Source organism: Lepidochelys kempii, chromosome 15 (genome assembly GCF_965140265.1).
Source record: "Lepidochelys kempii isolate rLepKem1 chromosome 15, rLepKem1.hap2, whole genome shotgun sequence".
Classification (NCBI taxonomy): Eukaryota; Metazoa; Chordata; order Testudines; family Cheloniidae; genus Lepidochelys; species Lepidochelys kempii.
The window spans coordinates 15,146,132-15,168,329 of NC_133270.1; the positions used below are offsets into that span (position 1 = coordinate 15,146,132).

The 22,198-nt window shown below is 42.7% G+C and overlaps 2 protein-coding genes across 7 annotated transcripts in view; one reads left to right on the plus strand and one right to left on the minus strand.

The window, feature by feature from the left end:
• UBE2L3 (ubiquitin conjugating enzyme E2 L3) overlaps positions 1-7,349 on the plus strand; it is a 22,364-nt gene extending 15,015 nt beyond the window's left edge. For all 3 annotated transcript variants that reach the window (XM_073313523.1, XM_073313524.1, XM_073313522.1), the window contains exons 3-4: positions 751-937; positions 4,505-7,349. In XM_073313523.1, the coding sequence (XP_073169624.1) occupies positions 751-937; positions 4,505-4,659 (342 nt within the window). In that variant the 3' untranslated portion in view covers positions 4,660-7,349. The remainder of the gene's footprint in view (positions 1-750; positions 938-4,504) is intronic.
• Positions 7,345-22,198, minus strand: part of YDJC (YdjC chitooligosaccharide deacetylase homolog) — a 26,729-nt gene continuing 11,875 nt past the window's right edge. For 3 of the 4 annotated variants that reach the window (XM_073313519.1, XM_073313521.1, XM_073313520.1), the window contains 4 exons: positions 16,619-16,778; positions 15,257-15,356; positions 12,510-12,687; positions 7,345-10,248 (listed from right to left, as the gene is read on the minus strand). In XM_073313519.1, coding sequence (XP_073169620.1) covers positions 9,906-10,248; positions 12,510-12,687; positions 15,257-15,356; positions 16,619-16,778 — 781 coding nt within the window. In that variant the 3' untranslated portion in view covers positions 7,345-9,905. Of the gene's footprint in view, positions 10,249-11,588; positions 11,785-12,509; positions 12,688-15,256; positions 15,357-16,618; positions 16,779-22,198 lie in introns of all 4 variants that reach the window. The other variant, XR_012155139.1, reaches the window with a different exon arrangement.

A 22,198-nucleotide genomic window follows, 5' to 3' on the forward strand; every position in this document is an offset into this window, starting at 1 on the left:
AAATAATTTTTGAAACTAGGACTACTGTGTCTAGCTGCAGTTGCTGTCAGTTTCTGAGCATTGTCTTGTTCAGTTTCACTCTCCCTACTTTCATAGTCCTCTTATTGTACTCCTCCCAATATGATCTGATGAAAAGCACCTGAAACTGCACATGAATTCAGTGTTCTCATCAGCAGATGCAGTAAAAAAATGAATGATCAGCAGATTTTATGCAGTCAGCTAAAGCAAAAAGGTTCTCTCAGAACATAGAGGGAAACCTGACAAGTCAGATTGCTCTGTTTGTACCACCATGTTGGGAGAAATGAAATAACTAGGTTTAGAGACAGAAACTGAAAACTTGAGGAAGAAAATGGGTATCTAAGAAAGGACTCGAAAACCTTTGTGAAATTGGGAATAACTAACAGTTGTGAGATTGGAGGCCTCTTTATCAATGTCACAAAGTTCTGCTTTCACCAAGTAGAAATGTCAGCCACCCCTCAGTGCTGCCATAACATGCATGGCTTTTTTTCTCCTTTCAAGGTAAATACAAATACTGACAAAACACTATTACCCCTTTGCAAAAGAATATTATGCTTTTGATATTTTCTGGCACATAAACCTAAATCTAGACATGTAAATGGACTTGAAGGCCTATACAGACAACAGGTGTATCTTAAACATGGACCATTCAAAAGACTGAGCACACAGTCCCTTCCCGTGTATCTCTTCTGATGTCTTAAATCCCGTAATGTTCTGTCTTTTCATTTGCAGGACAATCCTCCATATGATAAGGGAGCCTTCAGAATCGAAATCAACTTTCCAGCAGAGTATCCATTCAAACCTCCTAAGATTACATTTAAAACAAAGATCTATCACCCTAACATCGATGAAAAGGGGCAGGTTTGTCTGCCAGTAATTAGTGCTGAAAACTGGAAGCCAGCAACCAAAACTGACCAAGGTAAGACACTGTGTATGGTGAACTTAATCTCAAGTAACTGTGTTGGTTAAAGCCAAGGGATGCTTGGTATTATCCCAAGGTATCTGTTGTCTGTAGGTTTGTGCAATGGAGTACCACCTCTGGGAATGTAGTGAATCAGTGGTGGTTGATCTTCAGTGATATGTTAGGATAATGCCATGACTTAGCATGTGTTGCTGTGGAGCTCCATCACTGATGATCAGAGCGTCAGGTTTGAAATACCTGGAAACCATAGAACGACAGATTCAAATCCTAACAAAGATGGCTCCTCTCTTAGTTCTTAAAAGATGATAAATTGAGTACTCTGAGACTTAGGTGGAGGTCTCTTGGATAAGACCTTAAACATTTTAGGGTACGGTTGGGTTTGAGGGACTTTTCTATTTCCATTTATTGTCAGGCTGAGAATTTGTCTCCGTTTGATGCTGGCTGGCTGAGCTAATTGGTTTATATATTGGTATTGAATGCTGCTGGGTGACTATTGTAAGTATAACTATTGTTAGGGAGCTCCTTTTTTGTATGGGCTTTTTTTAGTGTTATAAACCCAAATTAATAATAGAGAGATTCTATATTTCATCAGAGCTTTAGTGACCACGAAGAGCTTTTTTTTATGTAGGAGGCAGAGTCTGTGCAGGTATCCTTGACCAAAAATTTCCCTTCTCCTAGTCCCCATCTGTCAGTTTCTTGCCGTGAACTATGTGTTGACAATAAACAAATACTATAGTTAATATGGATGTCCATGAAAACCCTTACATCTCTGACCTCCCCTTTTCACTTCCATATACTCATAACTTCCTAATACTATGTCTGATCTCAGCCCAGAGAAGGATTTAGGAAACTAATTGAAGTATTTTTGCCCACCAGTAACTTAAATAGCCAAATAAAAACCACCAAATCTATCACATGGTGAGTCCTCCAGGAGGAATAGCCCTTTAGCCAAATTTGGGGGAAAATTTAAGTTGGGACTGTGCATCTGCTAAAAACTTAAAATGGTGCTTCAGAGTGTGTCTGGTACAGAAGAGTAAAAGGAGAACTATATAGTCTCTCTACTTGGCCTAACACCTGGGCTTTGCTTAGCAGCTTCAGCTGATACTAATAATTGAAAATAGCAAAATCCTCTTTTTAAAATAAACAAGGGGAAAAATAAAACTGCCTTAAAATCAGGAATCTGGAGAAATCCTGGGTGAAAAAACATTGCTGATTTTTGCTGCATTTTGCAAGTTTATGCTGTGTTTAAAAATTCAGTTTCTCTCTTGCAATGGCAGAGTCTTCACAATGTGAATTCACTGCTTGTTGCCCCAGCCTTGCATAAAACTGTCTGCAACCAAATATTGCCAGTCTGGCTGACATGCACATTCCTCTTACCGTAAGACTAGAAGGGACCTCGATCATCTAGTCCAGTCCCCTGCACTCTTCCTCATCCCCATGCTGTGCTGCAAGATATGACTTTTAAAGTCTGCAGGAACCAAAGGGAAAAATGCAGCGTCACTCAATGCAGTATCATGATAGCTTTAAACACACAAATGTCAGGAAAAAGGAAAGTTTAGGGGTCTCAACTCATCACACCTTTCATATACCAAATGCACCTCTTAAGGCTATACTACATTTTAAGGTTACAGCCACTTAATATTAAAAAGATACATGTGCATTGTGATTGCATTACTGTTAACTCATCTTAATACTATTTTAGGGCCTGACTTGTGTGTGTTAAATATTGCTGTAATATTTTTTTCATTTAATTATGTAATGTCTGTGAAAGAGGAGCTGTGGCATACTCTAGTGTTGATATTTGGCTTAGTATGGTGGCAGCTCTCAGATGCAGCTGTCTCATAAGTCAATTGTGTTGATATTGGCTGATTTCACTACTTTATTTAAACAACTCTAGTTTAAGATAAGCACATGTAAGCCAGCCCCTACCTTAGAAGTAGAGGAATAGGTTATCCTACTGGGATCCAAGTTTTGGTCTCGAGCTATGTTCCTCGCTCCCAGATGGGTGAGTAATGTGAATGCAATACATTAGACCCTCTGGCAGAAGCACCTGAATGTAGTATTCTAGTTACCATTTTGGTGAACTCTGAAATGATGTGATAAATGCCCAAGTGATGAACAGAGTCCAAATCCTCATCTGCTGAGACACTGTTGTGGAGTTGAGCATGGGGAAATATGAGTGCATTTAAAGTTGGGAAGTATGGAGAAGGAAGATGATATGCCTGCAGGAGAACAGTAATTTGTAGCCTGATTTGAGGCCATTCCAAACTCTCAAAAACATGTCCAAACAGTTATCCTCCCACAAGATTATAATATGGTTCATCTTTATAGCATTAATGAGACTGAACTGTGTGTTAACCATGCCCCTTGAATTTTGCTACAGACTTTGCAACATGTTACAAAAGTCTGTAGCGCATTTCAGTGCTGTAGTAGAGACTATAGTAGAGACTTCCCTCTTCTACAAGTACTATATTTATCAAGCAACTGTGGTGTTGAGGGAGGGAAACTTCCTTCAAATGATTTTTATACCCGAACATTCCAGAGAGCTGCTTTCCATTCCATATGACAGCTGGTTACCAGTGTGGAAAATATTAAGTTAATAAAGTTTTGGCATAGTTGCCTGAAAAGCAGGGGAGCAATGCTGTATATTGTTTGAGACCCTGAAATCTGACTGGATTGGGGTATGATGAATGAACGTCAGACAGTGAACTCCTGTTTTTTTCTACACACCTATTTTCTGTAGATCTAAGATACTTATCGCAGATAACCTAGCTTCCATTTGTGCATATTCCTTTCAATGACTGCACACCGTGTAGTACAGTATGAGAATTTGTGATTGCTGCAGCCTGTCAATTTAGCTAATTAGTTCCTAATGGCCAAAGGAACATAAAAAACAAAGTAGCTTTAGATTTCACAGCAGTTTGCCAAGTCCATAATTTGAGTGCTGAGTCTAGTTTAGGTTAATGTGGTTAAGACAGACATTTCTCATGAAGAACATTGACGTTTTTAGAGCATGGTCATGAATATTGGGGTGAGAATCACTCTGAAGTATTACCAGTTTGTTCATCCAGTATATCTTCACCAGCAGGTATATTTGGCAATTCATGTTGGAGTAATGGTAGAAATTGTTTCAGGAAATGAGAGAATATCCAATTTATTGTATTCATTTTAGACCAGGTTGTTTGTAACAATGGTAGTTTCTTCCATATACAGCTAAATAAAATATGTTTCATCAGTCGCGCCAGTTACTTGCCAGAAAATCTGGAATGCAGTTTGAGCTGTATGGGATTTGTCTATTAGTTTTCTAGTGTCAACTTCCAGTTTTTCCCTTCTTGAGATGAATTATGAATTCAGAATCACTACCAACCTAAAATTTTGAACTGCGTGCGGTTGCTATGTACTTGTTCGTACAATGTATTGGTCTGTCTTTGGAAAGCATACAGATTTATAGGGACATTCTTTAACACCATTTAAACTCTTATTTTTAGTGCATCACTCTTACATTTTGGCTATTTAAAAATTAAATGTTCAAGTCACTGACAGTACTTGTGCTTCTTTTGACAGTAATCCAGTCCCTCATAGCACTGGTGAATGACCCACAGCCCGAGCACCCCCTTCGGGCTGACCTAGCTGAAGAATACTCTAAGGACCGTAAAAAATTCTGTAAGAACGCTGAAGAGTTTACAAAGAAATATGGTGAAAAGCGACCAGTGGACTAAAATCTGACACAATTGATGTCAGCAACGTGTGTTAGAAGATCCGGAGCAGTGCATTTCAGACACACCACAAAGCAGGACTCTATGGAAAATTGACAAGTGCCACCTTTTGGTGTTAACTTGTGGCTGTTACTAACTTTCTACAGTTTTCTTAATCAAAAGTGGTCTAGGTAACCTGTAAAGAAAGGATTAAACATTTAAGATGTTCTAGTTCTGCTTTCTTTGTTTAAAAATCACTGCTTCAGTATACTTTAAAGGATGCTGTTTCTTTTTCTTGTCAGAATTTATCAAAAATATCTTAGACTTATATTCTGCCCTTAAAATTCAAAAGGTTGTGGCTATTTCTTATTTTCCCTTGCAGTTCCCACTATCTTGCGTTCATTTAATTTTTCATTTAATTTTCTTCCCCCAAACTGATGTCTTAGAAAACATATATTCCTGTCCTGACAGAAAATGGTTGAATGTTTGGTAGTTCTGTTTACTTTTCTCTTTAGATGTTGCACTGTTCTTTGTGGAACTTAGGTTGCAAGTTCCCCTTAACTTCAGTTTGTAACATAATAAACAAAAACAACCCCCCCACAAAAACAATCAGAAACAAAGCCTAGGTCTTATGTAAATCTGGCTGATGTTACCACAATAATGTTTATTAAATGGGGAAACCCAAGTTTTGTGTGCGTGATTGAATTAAAATATGACTTATGTGCTGGTTTTGGAAAACTGAAAAAAAAAATTCTCTAGCAAATGAATAGTGGAATGTGATTATGAAGTTCTTTCACTTTAATTCTTAATATCTATGCAGACTAGCTAGGAAAAAATTGCACAGAACAGCATTTCAACCACTTTAGAAGAGTTTCAGAAATTGGGGACCAATAGGTACCAAAGTAACAAACTGTGTTTGAATTAAAAATCAATACTTTTTGGAAATGTTAATTTTGAAATTAAAAGCTAAATCTGATACCACGGCTAATCATTTGAGTACATCTTTCCATCAAAATGTATTATGAAACCATCTGTATTTTTTGGGATGGCAAACCCCTCCCCCCCAATTATTGTATGATTCTTTTTTTGAAAATGATATGAGAATAGCATTAAGCAATAAACTAATAACTAGAATACATTTCACTAGTACTGTTCATAAATATCTGTAAGAAATAATATACTATGCTTGAGTTAGATGATTCAATGAGTATTTAAAGTAACACTCCTTCCTATCTTATTTTTACCTGAATAAGTTATTTTCCCTTCAATCCAAGGCATGCCTGCTCAGAAAAAAGGACTGTTCAGGACTCAGTACCCTTTATAATCTGTTTTTCATATTTTTTAACTGCCTGTTTTTCCCCCCTAAATCTAAAGTGAGGTCATAGCCACACAAACCGCCTTCTCTTCCCAATCATTAGAATTTTGATATCTTATTGAACAAGCAGGTTGATTTCCAGAAATTAGGAGTGCATATCATTTTGATGTGCAGGAAGCTGTATTAGTAAATTCTTCACACCCAGATGGTTATTTGTACTCCTACGATCAGCATTAGTACAGCCTCTGTCTTTGCAATGTTTCAGGACTTTTGTGTGTGTAGGGAGCAGTAGAGACCCTTTAGGTTTTAATGTCTTGTATGTTTCCGGTCTTTTCTGCCCAGCCCTTTTTATCTAGATCCAGCTTTGATTCAGAATTTAGCATAAAGAATGACAGCCCAGTACCTTTGTTGAAAAGTAAAACATTTTAAAAGTGAGGGACCTTAAAAACTTTCATGTTTAAGTATTCTTAGACAGATTCTTTGGCAGGTAAATAAAGTTAAACCGTGGTCACCTTATTTAAGGAAACTTGCATTTCCTAAGTGTTTTCAGGCTTGGTGAGAGCACTGTCTATTACCAGATTTTCTCATCTTTGTGTCTTCATTTGCAGAAAGTTCGTACTGATTTTGTTTCATTCACGCTCACTGATTCATAATAAAAAAAAAAAAAGCCAAATTATCTGTCAAACTGAAGTGTGTGTAACTTCTGCAACAGATACCTAAATGGCCCACTGTTTTTTCTCTCCTCTTGATCACGTCTGTTAGCATGGAAATTTGCCATTGCCCAAATTATCCTTTCATATTTATAAAAACTGTAGCACCTGTTTGTCACTCTTGTTTCTATATAAAAGTGAATATACCTTCTGATTGTAAACCTCTCAGGATAAATGCTGCATACATGTGAATTGGTGCCATTAGATACCACTGAAAGGGAACTGAAGAGGTTGGATAATTCCAGGAACTGCAGTTCAAATTCACATCAGCCTAGAGCAAGGTCGTGCCTATTATCTAATTTTATGTGTAGGGGTTAGGTGGAAAAAAATATTAATCTCAGTTCTCTTCTTGCTTTCTTTATAGTCCAGTACCCAAACCACAAGATGTGAAACACAAGTAGTAGCTTTTACTTATAGGTGACTCTCTTTGCAAAAGATACAGACCAAATAAGTATGTGTACTGTATGGTTGAAGTGGGAGTAGACAAATGAAGAGTACTAAGCCAGTCCTGTGTTAACTCAGGAATTCAAGCTCTTGTCCTATCTGGTTCTCTAAGCCATGCTCAGTTCTAAACATCCAGTTTAAAACCCCAAACTACAGCATCCTGGTGAAACGATACACCCAAGAGTATTGGTGTAGGCTTTCTGCAATTCCATTCTGCTATCTGTAATAAAAAGGCTCTCAAAGGCTTTGTGGCATGATTTATTTTTAGAGGGACTGAATTTTGAAAATATCTGTATACAAGGAAAGCTTATCGTTGGTTTGTTGAGTATTCTTCTTGTGAACTTCATATCTCTCAAGACTTTCTCAGAGCACTTTATCATTTCCCTATTTACATAAAAATAGTTCAGCTAAAAGTCCATGTACTTAAAATGAGGAGTTCTTTACTCACACTTCCACCTGAAAGTGCTTTCAATTCATTTGACTGTTAAAATCCTGTTTTTGTCCTATGTATTTAAAAAGATGGACATTTACAAAATTATCTAATATTCACAGTACAGAACTGAATCGGTTAAGGCCACTCATGCTGATTTCACAGTGTTCAGTGCAGGTGAAGGCAGCAGAAAATGAGCACAAACAGTAGAAAAGAGAAGATGTTCTGATGATTGTGTGATCAAAGAAAATTCATAGTAAGTACTCATGAGAATAAATCAAAGGTTAAAAATTATGTAATAAAACAAGGTAATGTGTAAAAATCTGCGATCCAGTATTAGATAATCCACAGTCCCTCCAGGCATATTACTGCACATGAAAAACATATAATCAAACACTAGATGGCACTCATACTTCTAACAGCACTTTTACAATCTCATTCTTTCATGGCTGAGTGCAACGCTTCCAGTCCTTGTTCTTTTATTCTACTTTATCACAATCAGTAACCTGGAAACTTTACCACTAAATGTAAAGACTGGTATTAATGTAAAGTTGTTTGACATATCAAGCACTTCCAGAAATTGGTTTCTTTTGTAATTTTGCCTCACCCACATTGTACACCATGTACATATTACAATACAGATTGTAAATCGGGAATTAATATTGTGGTATAATCTAAATTTATGGAATTGCCCTGAAAGGTGCTTGATATAGCAATCTTAATAGTGCATTAATGTTAGTTTTGTTTGGGTTTTTTCCCCTTACCCAAAGAAAGTTCCTAGTTGGTTAGGAACCCGAGGCCAACTAGGTCCTGTTAATCATGGGAAAAAATTATGGCCTCTGAGCACACAGCCCTGGTATGACTGGGCAGTTGTAGACTTTGATTTTTCTACAGTTTATGCTTCAAACAGTTAAGACTTTATAAAAATAAACACATTGTGCTAAAATGAGGTTTGCGTTGTCTAAAAGGGGAAAAATTCTGGTCAGGCTGGGATGAAGTGCATTTTTCCATCTCTTTATAAATCCAAGATGGCGGAACAACACTGACACATTAAACTACACTTTGGATTCACTAAGCTTAGAAAAATCTCATACCTCAAGGAGAAAAGGAGTACTTGTGGCACCAGAGACTAACCAATTTATTTGAGCATAAGCTTTCGTGAGCTACTGCTCACTTCGTCGGATGCATGTAGCTCATGAAAGCTCATGCTCAAATAAATTTGTTAGACTCTAAGGTGCCACAAGTCCTCCTTTTCTTTTTGTGAATACAGACTAACACGGCTGTTACTCTGAAACATACCTCAAGGAGGATTTTTCAGAAAGTACTAGATGAATGAAAACTGACCTGTAGTAGACTGTAGCAAATGGTGCCAGGAACTGGAGAAATTAGAAAGCACTGATGATAATCAGAGTTTTGTTTTGCCCTTCTCATTGTCATTACTCCCTCTAGACCTTAGACTATCTTCATGTTTACAGTAAGTGGCCATCACAGGAACTAGCTCATGAAAGGGAAGAGTATGTTGTATTGACAGGCGATGGTAGGATTTTTACAGGTAACATTCTTCATGAACTATCAATGGTTGCTGTTCTTGTAAAGTCATCTAAAAAGCCTGTCTGGAAGTGCTGTCATTAAAATGACTTTCTTTCGACTGCGTAATGCCTAGAGCCTACTTAAATAGAACAGTAACTCTGCATCCAGCTACTTGTGTGGAGTATGATTGAAGGCAGCAGAAGGCTAATAGCATGAGTTGATTACTTTTAGTGAAAAAAAAATAAAAGGCCTGCAGTGACCATTCCTTTTCTGTAGGCATGAGTAAAGCTGCAACAGTAAAAAAATGAAAGAAAAATACAGTAATTTCTGACTATTTAACTACTTTAAAAAGGGGAATGCTCAAAGCTACTAGGCTGACAAAAAATCAGCCTCCCCGGGCCAGCTAAGTCTGGGCTATGTATCTTTTTGCAACTAATCGCTGCCACCTCATACACACAAAATCTTCCAAAAGTTGATGTGTGATTGTCAGCCGTGTGTGGATCTGCTATTGCAGCATCTGCAGGAACTGACTAATTGTTAGTCTGTCAGTTGGGCCTTGGCTTTCAAGTTAAATTTTGGGGTGGAGCGTGAATATGTTACACACAGGAAATCCATCGCTTTCCAATCAGCTGGGGTGTTTTACAACTCTGATGACAATGAGAGAGATACAGGCTGGGATATTGCCGCTAGGTGCTTTGGAGAGTCCAGGTATTTCAAATTACTGTAAATATAGGCTGCTGCCAGTCCATTCACAGTTCCCTTCTGCGTTAACGAGAGGTATATGATCAGCGACATATCCCCCACCCACCCCCCGCCACAAGCTATATTTAGCTTCTCTTGCTTAAAGATCTTTAAATGCACAAAGTTGAATGTTCCTTGTTTTGTAATAGCTTTGCAACTCTGGATTCATTAATGTTTGGAGTTCATGCAAGCGTTCCCATGACTGTGAAAAATCATCCGGTCCTTCTCCACAGCCGCCAACAGGTGGAATAGTGGGGTACCCTGGATGTACCATCAGTTCAATTGTGACTGTTCTGCTTTGCTGATGTTGAGGTGAAAATTGAGTCATCAGAGAGTTTTCCTTGGTGGCAGAAGCCGCCACGGCAGTATCAATGGCGCTCTGAATGTTGCTGACAGACATGCTTTTGCCCATGGTGCTCAAACCGATATAAATGTCAGCCCACCTGTTGGGGGGAGGATACAAAAATTAATATGAACAAAAGGCATGAAACTTAGCTGTAGCCTTAGACTCTCAAAAAAAAAGTTACTTTCACATGATCTTTTGTTAGTGTAAATATTTAACACAAAATAAAATCAAATACAACTACCACTGAACAGGATAACTCCTCCTTTCATTATTAGCATACGCCAACACAGAGCACCGGCATTTTACACATCAGTTTTTGAACAAAGGCTCCATTCCTGCAGGCTGTTCGGTGTGGGAGGACCCTGCTCCCACAGACAGCCCCGATGAAGTCAACCCTAGTCCCACTGTTTTAGTTGGAGAATGTTTAAATATGTCATGGTACGGCTCTTGCTGGGGCCCTGTGGCTGTAGACCCACCTTAGAATGTGGGGAGGAAGGGTGGTGACCGTGCAGGATATTGTTTACTACTAGACATGAAAATAGTGTGTTTTTATTGAAAGTTTCATTTTTTTAAAATGAGTAAATCACAGTTTCAGGTTATAGTTACCTCTAATAGCTTAAATTTGACTCTAAAATGGGAAACCTTGCTAACAGATCTGCCCCCCTGTGCATAGCAGAGACATGCTTGCTTACTTTAGGGACAAAATTACAGGGTTTTACTACAGTTAGTACTGAAGAGCCAACAAACCCAAGAGGCAGGGAGCCAGAGGCAATGCATTCTTATGCATTCGCAACAGAATTGTTGACTATGTTCCAGCTGCAGGGCCAAACTCTTGTTTCACTTGTGCAATCCCCAATGGGTTCGATGTGTGTAAGGGAGTGCAGAATTAGAACACAATGAAGTTCCCAGGTATAACTGAGGACAGAACTTGGCCTAGGAAGGCCACTTGTCTGGTGTTAAACTGGACAGTCCTCTTTTTCAAAGGTTTGTCCCCTGTCTGGTACTGGGACAAAACTGGATGTGGTTTTGTTCGGTATTGGCTGAGGGATTCTGCTCCGCCCCCTCCAGCTCTTAAAAATAGCACCCCTGTGTGGCATGACCTTGAATGCACCATTTGTACAAGATTATGCTGATGGGGCCAGGGCAGCAAGCTCTTAAAGATGGAGCCTCCTCTGTGTGGTGTGACCTCACGCACTGGACACATGAGGTCATGCCAGCAGGGGTGGGCCCATGCTGCTCCCGGAAGCACCAGAATGTCGTGTGAGTGGCTGCTTTAATCTGTATTACTGCGAATGGTGCATAAGCAGGCAAGACCCCAATGTGACTTTCAGATTTCAGGCTGAGTTTGCAGGACTGACAGCAACTCAGTCTTTTTAATTGTAAACTGATGAAATTTGACAAAACCACCATTACTACACAATAAACATAGGGTCATACCAATTATACAAAGTCATGGCTGGAGCACTTTAAGAAGTCTGGTTTGAACGGCCTGCACAGATGCTAGAGATCAGTTTCATGGGTCTCGCTCTGCTTCCCTTTGGCTTCAGCCATTTTGTCTCCCTCCACCTCTCTGCTATAGTTTTTTTTGCATGTGTTTGTTGTATCACAGTTTGTCCCTTTGGCCAACAGGAGCCTAGATGGAGAAGTGGAAGTAAAACAGACATGAACAAACAGAAGTCAGAGAGACAAGGGGGGTGAGGTCATATCTTTTATTGGATCAACCTCTGTTGGTGAGAGAGAGGTCACACAGAGCTCTTCTTCAGGTCCTGAAGCTGAAAGCGTGTTTCTCTCATCAACAGGGGGCTAGTCCAATGAAAGATATGACCTCACCCACCTTGTCTCTCTCCTATCCTAGGACTGACATGGCTATAGCACTGCAAACAGAAGTTGGTATTTACACTTTCCCTCATGACAGGTTTCAGAGGAACAGCCGTGTTAGTCTGTATTCGCAAAAAGAAAAGGAGGACTTGTGGCACCTTAGAGACTAACCAATTTATTTGAGCATGAGCTTTCGTGAGCTACAGCTCACTTCATCAGAACACTTTCCCTCATGTCTCAGTAGGAGACTGCAGTGCCGCATGTCTACCACCACTTGGTGCTGTGGGAGGCTATAAATCAGCAGCAGCTGCAGGCCAATTACCTGATTCAAGATGGTATTTCCTATAAGTTAACCTAGTGTTTATCTCTGTGCCCTTGAGTCCAAAGGACACACAAACCATGACAGAAACTGTCCCTTTGAGGTAGGAGAATGCCTGCTCTCTCTTTCTGTAATGTTCTGCGTGGGAAGATGAAGAACATCAAGACCAGGTAAAATCTGAGTTCTTTAATGTATATATGTGATGGGTGTGTCTGTCTTACCTTATTCCATGTCTTGTAAACACATCTACTGTGTCAAGGGAATCTTTTTCCACTCCCAGATAAAAGTCCATTAGAGGTGGCTCTATCCACGCACAGCTGTGAAGGCCTGGTTCTATTGGCACACGTGTATACTTGATCCCATACTCTTCTAACACCTGGGCAAACACACGTCTAACCTCTACAAGAAAAGCCAGAGAGAATTTACAGGTAGAAATTAGGTAACTAGGAAATCGGCTCCCCTTTTCCTTTCAATTGAAAAATATAATTCCACATAGCCTTTCTCCCCCTTAAAGGGTCTTCACCTGTGGGGCGTCCCAAGACCTTCTCCCTTTACCTCCCTCCCACCCACAAAGCACAGGGTCCAAAGAATCCCATCAGCACCTGGTAAAATTACTCCACAGCCGGAGCTCTGCTACTGGCCCTGCACACGGGATGCCAGCTGTAGGCCCTGTGCCAAGGGCTCTGCTCCTGGCCCCATGCCCACTCCCAGACTTTTACCCCTGTCTGGGTCTCCCACTCCCAGAGACATGGCACTGCTCCCGGTCCTAGCTGCAGGGCAGAGGGAGGCCCGGACAGGGGTAAAGGGACTGGCTTTCAGCATCCCCACTATTAAAAGGGTTCCAGTGCACTGGCTGTGCCCCACTGATCCCATTTGTAAAATGGAAACAAAGATACTCCCCCACCTTCATAAAGCGCACTGAGATCTCTGGATCGAAAGTGCTCCACAAATACAAAGCATTATTGGCATTAGGGGCTGTTTGTACTTGAAGACATCATCAGCTTTAATATGATCTGCTAACATGGGATTTTGCAGTGGAGGCTCTTCAGGATGGATACATCCTGAGCTACTGTGACTCACATACATCCTGACCCTGGTAATAGAAGCTGGCTCTGAGTGCACCTTTATGCGTCAATTTCACCGAGTTGCTCTAAAATCACCAGCTTCCAGTGAAGTTTTCTTTTGCTGCAATGAGCTGATTGACCTAGAATGAGGCTCTGTCTCTATCTGAGGCTCTGTCTCTATCTGAATCTCTGCTGACGGGTGAAAGGTGACTCCAGTCAGGCCCTGTGATTCTGAGACTTGCTGGAAGAGTGGGGCCTGAACTGCTCTGAAGCTGGGGCTTCAAATTCCTCATCCTAGAAATAGCAGCTCTGTGGCCCACTGCCAGATCTCCCAATGTACACCTTAAAGTGAGGCTCAGCTGATCAATTACTGTTGTCCTGGGAGACTGTCAGAAGCGGAAACCTCTCCAGTCTTGTCAGCAGCTATACTCCATTTACTGCTCCCTGAAGCCAGCACCACAGCTATGGTGGATAAACAGCTTGGCTGAAACCTCCCAAAGTGCATGATATACTTCTGGGTGTTTGCATGCGAAGCTCGGGTGTTAGCACTTCAGGAGCTTTGGCACCTCCTACTGCTGCACAAAATCTAGTGTGATCAGTACAACCACTTCTCTCACCAGGCCTGGGCCGCTTGGAAGCGTAATTTGATCAGTTCTTCCTATTATAATTAAATCTTATCTTTATTGCTCTTTGTTATTATAATTAAGTATTAACAGGCAGCATTTGAGTTGTTCTGTTGGAAGGGAAGCCAGGGAAATCTCCACCCTCCGCTCAGAAGCTTGAATTTCCCTGGGTGTTTTCAGCATCTATTATCCAGACGTGTCTGGGAAACATGCAGCATAAAATGTCTTCCCGACTCCTCTCTGACTGGACTGACCACCTGCCTCTTTGAACACAGACCTCTGCACTGCATGTATGTGACAGGAAGGGGCATAGGATGGTATAGCACAGCTTCCTTCCTCCCACCCACAAATCTCTCCCCGATCCTTCTCCACCCGCTTGCTCCCCTCTGTGCCCAGCAGAGAGGGAGAAACGTAGGAGCCCTAAATGTATTGTGTGCAATTCCTGCTACTTAATTATAAGAAATGTGCTGCGGAGATCAGAAAGCTGCAGTGAATGGCAGCAAAACAACTGCTGGTTTGGGCAGGGAGTCAGAATGATTCATAGATTCAGAGCATTTAAGGCCAGAAGGGACCCTCATGATCAGCTAGTCAGATCTCCTGCATAGCAGAGGCCAGAGAGCCTTGCCATTTAAGGAGAGCCCAGCACAGATATCCGGGGGGAGAAGGGAACATGTTCAAAGGCACAAAATGTAGTCAGTCACCTAACTGCCATTTGTATTTCTGTACATCCTGCCCCATCCCTCCCCCCAAAGGATTAAAGGGTCTCTTCTTCTCATGTCATGATGCCTTTAAGCACAATCATCTCAAATGTCTGACGCTAATAAAATGCGGGGGAAAGAAACACCCAGTTATTGACAAAATTAAAACAATTTTAAGAACAAAAACCTCCCCCAACAGCATTTTAACACTCTGACTTTCAGAATGGCCAGTCAGCTGTCCGTCCCCCGCTTGACTCCAACTGTGACAGGGGCAGGGAATTAGTAGAGGAAAACCCTGCTCTGAACTGTCAGCCCTGGAAGGGAAGCTGCCATTCTAGGACCGTGAAGATCCTCAATGTTAGAGGCAGTGAAAGGGAAGTTAAATGGCAGCTGATTCAGGCACAGGAAGGATAATTTCCTCTCGTGCTGGCTGGTGACATTTCATGCTATAGTTCCTGACCAAATACCTTTGTGTGAAGGATCATTCAGCAAATCGAGAGTGGGGGTGGCGTGGGGGGTGTTCCCTCAAAGCAGAATTATCCTTAATTCTGGGGGGCTGGGAGGAATATCACCACCGCCCTACCTGGGAGAACATGAACATGCTGGTGTCCGTCCATGTGATGAGGGACATGACCTGTCAATTCACGAAAGAGGTCAACTTGTGCCGTTAGCTCCTGTTTCACCTAAATAATGAAGACAGCAGGCAGTGGGAGGGGGGGGGGAGAGGGAGAGTTGTCACTAGTGCAGAGAATAGGAGATGTCTGGTACAAGGTATTCACTGGAGTACACCCCGCCCCATCCACGACACCGTCCATTATTACTCTTGTAGGGCCTGCTCCTCGGAGGTGCTGAGCACCCTCAACTGTCAGCAAAGCCAACCCTGGACTCTACTCTGTAATTGCCAAAGGCCCTGGGTTCCCATTAGCTTTCTAGGATCAGGCCCCTAGAGCATGGTCTGTGTGCACGGGGCTATACATGGAGAGTGAGATTGTCAAAGCCACCTAAGGGAGCTGGATTTCCAGTTCCCATTAAAGTGAATGGGAAATAGGCATTCAGCTCTGACAATCTGAGCCCAACATCCCTGTATGCTCTTTGAAGCAGGCACTGCCGACTTTTCAGTCTGTGCAACGGGGCTGTCCTGGCCAGGGCCTTCAGGCACCACTGCCAGGTTCGCAGGGAAGCCTCTCCTTGAATGTGGTTATCCGTGGCTGAATGCGCAGCTCTTCACAAACAACAGGGAAGTGAAGGCTCTTGGCTTTCGCCAGCCCTTGTGTGGGTGATTCCTACCCTGACCCACCTATACACCTTAGCACAAGTTACTATGCTCCTGGGCCTCTCCTGAAGATCCACCCAGAGATGTTAAATTGTGTGGTGGCTTTGTGTTCTAGAAGAGTCACTGGGGACAAGATTGAAGCCACAAAACTTCTCTGACTTGCTACCAAAATCCTGTTGGAACACAGATGAAAACCTCTTGCACCAACCCAATGGGTTTAACATACTCTGAATCTTCAAGTTGATAACTATCAGAAGCAAACGGTTTTTCTTCAGGCAAATTAATCCTAATAAGTGCTTCTATTGCATTTCCCATGCAATGATTTCAGGACACCTTATAAACAATAATTCCTGTAAAACCCCATCCACTTAGGTAAGCGGTTATAACATAGCCGCATGTGGGGAAACCGAGGCACAGAAAAGCACTGTGACTTGCCTATAGTCACAAGGCAGATCTAGGAGTAGAACCCAGAGCGCCTGCCTGCCAGGCTCCTGCTCCAACTACAAGACAATAGTCTCCAACACAGGCCATGTTAATTCTGGAGCTCACCCTGAGCTCTGACCTCGAGAAGCTTTCCACATGATCTATGGATGAGTAATAAAGCAAAATGATTCTAGGGAAAGTTATGTCAATAGAAAGTGTTTGGGTAGCGTCAGCTGCTTTTTCTCCCACCTCTGACATTTTCAGGAGACCTTTTGCTAGAACTGTCCTGAATCCCATCTTTCCGTGGAAGAATCCGTCTTTGTTCAGCAGGGAGGAGTTCTTCTTGAGTGCCTTGCTGACAGGAGAGCCCTCGGACAGGTTGGCGTGCAGACCTATTGGAATGTTATGCCTAGAATATGAACAAAAGGCTGGTTAAGTTTCACCTTCCTGTAGCCAGTGGGCAAAATCCTAGTTAAGGAGCTGGATTTATGTGGAGGGGTTTCAGAGTCTCTTTTCATCATGAAATTTAGAGTTGCTTCTCCTCTGGAAAGCGAGGCAGAGCAAGATGCTGAACAAGAGTAGATCCTCTCCAGGGATCACTCCTGTGTTGTCTGCTGGGAGACAATCTAATAGGTCCCTTCCACCTCAAATGTCTTTGATTCTGTGCGACACAATGGCAGGAACAGAAGCAATGAAACATCATGGGCCAAACTCTGCCCTGCTGTAACTCCATTGTAGTGAATTTGGCCCTCATCACCCTGCTTCTGACAGCAGTTCATTGGTATTTTCATAGACAATGCATCTAGAGATGGAGTTTATTACATTAAAAATATGTTGTTTACGGGATATTCCAGGTTTGCCTGACAGCTTATTTTTAAGATGCCCTTTGATAAAATCCAGTTATAGACAGCACATAAGACCTATACAGTAGATATTATGGTAACAGTGCAAGCTACGAATGTATGGTAAGAAACCCCAGCGTTTAAGGGCAACTCAGTTCAACAGGCTGAATTTATGATCACAGACAGTGCCCAGGTCTTCTGTTTATGTACAAAAACAATTGCTGACTGAACAACATGGATGGTGTTGTACGAATTAGCACTTCTCTCTATTAGAGAAGGATGGTAACAGCAGAGAGTTGGCAGAGGATAAATGCAAAGCCTACACTTAAATAACAGCAAGGGTCTGTCTTAATAACTGGATTAAAAATTAACAAAAGCCAGCAGATCTCTTAAAATGTAATTTACTGAAATGCTTTGCATAGCAATTACACTTTCTTGCTCAGTGTTTATTATGGTTTCCCCTACAATGAATATAGGAACCACAAGTGCTCAGATATGTTGTTTGTTTCTCTGTTGCCTCTGGAAATGCTTCTGTGTTGGCCTAATTCTGCTTTGAAACGCCTCCCAGAGCTATTCCTGGGTCTCCTGTAGACCCACGAAGGGGCGGAGGACTAATATAGCGCCTTTCTCACTAGCTCTGCTGCAACACGGCTGCCGTGTTCGAGCACTACCAGCCTCTGAGTGGCCGCTTTGAGGGACTTTGCCACTGCACCTTCATACTTTAAAACGGTCGGGTTTGCAACCATTTAAATCCCACCTTTCATGTGACCTTTACACGTAGGTGCTGCAAAGGGCAGTAGGAACTCTCGGGCATGATGGATTCCAGAACAAAGCTGGCAAAAGTTAACTTATTATTTCAAAACTCCACATGCCAGCCAGCCCCACTCCTGGGTTCCCCAGTGTGTCCTGCCTTCCATAAGCCCCACTTTTAAACTACTTGGGGCAGCAGTACTGGTGTCAGCTACATTGGGTGCCCTAGTGTGGACAGGGCTCCGGCTCCAGCAGCTGTTTCCAGCCACATGCTCTGAGCACATTTACCTGACATGGTGCTAAAAACAGCTGCTGGAGCCAGAGAACCTTCTCCACAAGGGCCCCAATTCAGTTAATACCAATGCAGCTGAACCTACCTGGGAACTTCGTTACCATTCCCTGGTGTAGCGATGCGTATGGGGTTTGATCTTTCCCCGTGACAGGGCACTCGATGGGGCTGGAATACTTACAGTGGATATTCTGTATGGTTTGCCATGTGGGAGTTTTCTAGTTGTCGGGGAGGGAAAGCCTGAAGAAAGGCTCTAGAGCAGTGGTCCTCAAAGCTGGTCTGCCGCTTATTCAGGGAAAGCCCCTGGTGCATCAGACCGGTTTGTTTACCTGCCGCATCCACAGGTTCGGCCGATAGCGGCTCCCACTGGCCATGGTTCACTGCTCCAGGCCAATAGGGGCTGTGGGAAGTGGTGCGGGCCAAGGGACATGCTGGCCGCCCTTCCCGCAGCCCCCATTGGCCTGGAGCAGCGAACCGCGGCCAGTGGGAGCCACGATGGGCTGAACCTGCGGACGCGGCAGGTAAACAAACCGGTCTGGCGTGCCAGGGGCTTTCCCTAAACAAGAGGTGGACCAGCTTTGAGAACCACTGCTCTAGAGGCCACAGGATCCATAGGGAATACAAAGGACAGTCCCCTGGATCGTGGGGAATCCATGAGCACATCCTGCTCCCAACTCTGTTGCTTCTTGGCTTCCCTTCCCCTCAGCAGATATGCTGAAGTCACAAGGTTAAGAGAGCTGGGCTTGTTTTCATGGTAAAAGGAGGCTTTGAGGTAACTTCAGAGCATGTTCCAAAACTTTGGCTAAGATCAGTTGAACATCTGGTAAGTCCTCTATTGAGGAGCTAAATTCTGCTCTGGCAAAGGGATTGACCCTCTGCTCTTGTAGATCTCTAACTCTATAGTCCTCTGAGGGGTATGGATAACATGTCCTCTTCCTGTCCTACCTGTGTGTGTTTTCTTTGGGATACCATAAGCCATTTAATGCTGAGTCCCTGCATGTATTCAGCAACAGATGCTCTGCAGTGGATGGTGTTCCTAACAATTCCAATGCTGGGGACAGATACTCTCCCACATTTATTAAACTGGACGCAAAACACAAGCAAAAGTAGCATTTTGGCAGTGATCTGCACTGCCGCAAGGGAGACAGGGTTCTGTTCCTGACCCCAGGCACGCTTCATCCAGGTCAGTGGGGTACAGGTGTATGGAGGGAACAACACCAGGGAGGGAACACTGACCCAGTGGGCACTGAAGTCTATAGGAGCGGCCTCCAATGGGCATTACTTCTACAGGCTGCAGTGCTTCTCAGCACTGAACAGGAACCTCTCCAGCCACTGATGAGCTATACAAACGGAAAAGGATGGTGAAAGCTAAGATATGTGGGGAGGATCCCCAAGACTCACGTCCATTAGGAACAGGGAGGGACAATCGGTTTGAGCATTGGCCTGCTAAACCCAGGGTTGTGAGTTCAATCCTTGAGGGGGCCATTCAGGGATCGGGGCAAAAACTGGGGATTGGTCCTGCTTTGAGCAGGGGGTTGGACTAGATGACCTCCTGAGGTCCCTTCCAACCCTGATACTCTAGGATTCTATGAACCCTGACCCTTCCTTAGAAGAAAGCTTCCAGCCTGAGGCAGATAACGTCTCACACCTACAAAGTAGCAATACTGTACTCTTGCATGGCTCTTTACAAAGGAGGGGAGGGATTGTTATCCTCACTGCACTGATTGACACACAGAGACAATAACTTGTCCAACTAACCCTAACCCACCCACCCCCCGTGTAGACCAGGGCTTGGTCTCTAAATCGATTTTACCCAAGGTGTTAAGCAACAATCACAATTCTATGATCAGTTGACTGAGACCTGCAACTGTATGTTTACAAGATTGTCTTGATAATCTCTGAGTAATAGAGAGAGAGGCAACAGCTGTGCAGCATCAGGGTTTAACTAAATTGTGATAAACAAAGCCAAAAAAACACAATTTCTGTGAACTCAGACACACACCATGACAAATAACCAATGGGGCTATCCACAGGAATCAGGCAAGGAGGATTTAGTAGTTTGATTGTAATCTGCTTGGGGCAGATTTCTAATCTGTTTTGTGTTCTGTACCACACTGAGCATATTGTCAGCACTCAATAATGGGACAGCATCCAGCTTCTCCTGAGTGAAGGGTAACTGTCAAAGCCAGCCCACTGGCTGTGTTCTCAAAAACCACAATCCAAATCAGGAGTAGAGAGAGGAGAATGCACTCTTGTGGGAAATGCAAACAAGGGAGGGGAATAAACCAGGTAAATGAATCATTGGAATAGTTTCCTTTTCAAGGATCTGTTGTTTCTCAGTGTGAGTACTCTAAGCAAATGTTCCTGCTGAAACAATTGACCTACCGCAATCACAGTAAATGCTGAGTTCAGAATATAGTTGAGTATCTCTGGTTACTGGGAGCTTCATGCATAACTGCATTAAACTTGTTGTTAACAGATCCATCAGCTTCCTGAACAGTCCTGACCAGCCATATGCTGGGCCCAGTGCAAAACTTGGGATTCATTCTTTGAGACCAGTATCTTCAGTTGTTTTGAACTCCTAGCTGGGAATCTTGAAGGGATCTTCCTAGGCCCTTACACAGAGCTCTTGCTTTAAGCTGTATGTCATCGAATAGCAGTGCTGCTGGGTGAATTCTATTCTTTTCCTTTATAAGTAAATGGATCTCTGTTTGCATCCTGTTTATATCCCTACCTTGGAAACTACCAGCTGGCTGGGCTTGTCAGCTTGTATTAAAAGTGGTGACATGATGAAGATAGAAATATCTGCATACAGATGTCACGTTCATAAATATCAGTGTCTGACACCAGGGAAAGCAATGCTATGCCATGCAATGCTTACAAGAACTTGTGCCAGCAGAGCACCTCCGGATTTCAGCTTGCCAAATAGATTCATAGATATTAAGGTCAGAAGGGACCATTTTGATCATCTAGTCCGACCTCCTGCACAACGCAGGCCACAGAATCTCTCTCACCAACCCACTCCTGCAAAAAACCTCTCACCTATGTCTGAGCTATTGAAGTCTTCAAATCGTGGTTTAAAGACTTCAAGGAGCAGAGAATCCTCCAGCAAGTGACCCGTGCCCCATGCTACAGAGGAAGGTGAAAAACCTCCAGGGCCTCTTCCAATCTGCCCTGGAGGAAAATTCCTTCCCAACCCCAAATATGGCCATCAGCTAAACCCTGAGCATATGGGCAAGATTCACCAGCCAGATACCCAGGAAAGAATTTTCTGTAGTAACTCAGATCCCACCCCATCTAACACATTTACACAAAAAAGTTTGTTGCATAAGAGTTAGTCACTCTGACAAACACTCCCTCTGACAAACTTCAAGAGCTGGTCAAAGAACACATCTAATTGTCATGCATCTTGTTCTTGTTTTTCTTCCCATTATTTCTGATTCCAAGGCCTTATATACAGAGACAAGGCTTCTTAGGTCTGATCTACATTAAAAACTTTTGTTGGTATAGTAATGTTGGTTAGGGGTATAGTTTTATTAGGACACTTTTATATTGGCAAAAGCCCTCAAGCAGATGCAAAAGAAGTCCTTTTGCCGTATAGGTAACTTCATGTTAGGGGGAGGTTTAGATTGGATATTAGGAAAAACTTTTTCACTAGGAGGGTGGTGAAACACTGGAATGCGTTACCTAGGGAGGTGGTAGAATCTCCTTCCTTAGAGGTTTTTAAGGTCAGGCTTGACAAAGCCCTGGCTGGGATGATTTAACTGGGAATTGGTCCTGCTTTGAGCAGGGGGTTGGACTAGATGACCTTCTGGGGTCCCTTCCAACCCTGATATTCTATGATTCTATGTGGGGCGCTTGTATAAGCTATGCTGGTAAAAGCACTCTTTTGTTGGAGTAATCAGATACCAATTACCTGAATGAAATAAACTACAGCAGTAAAAGTAC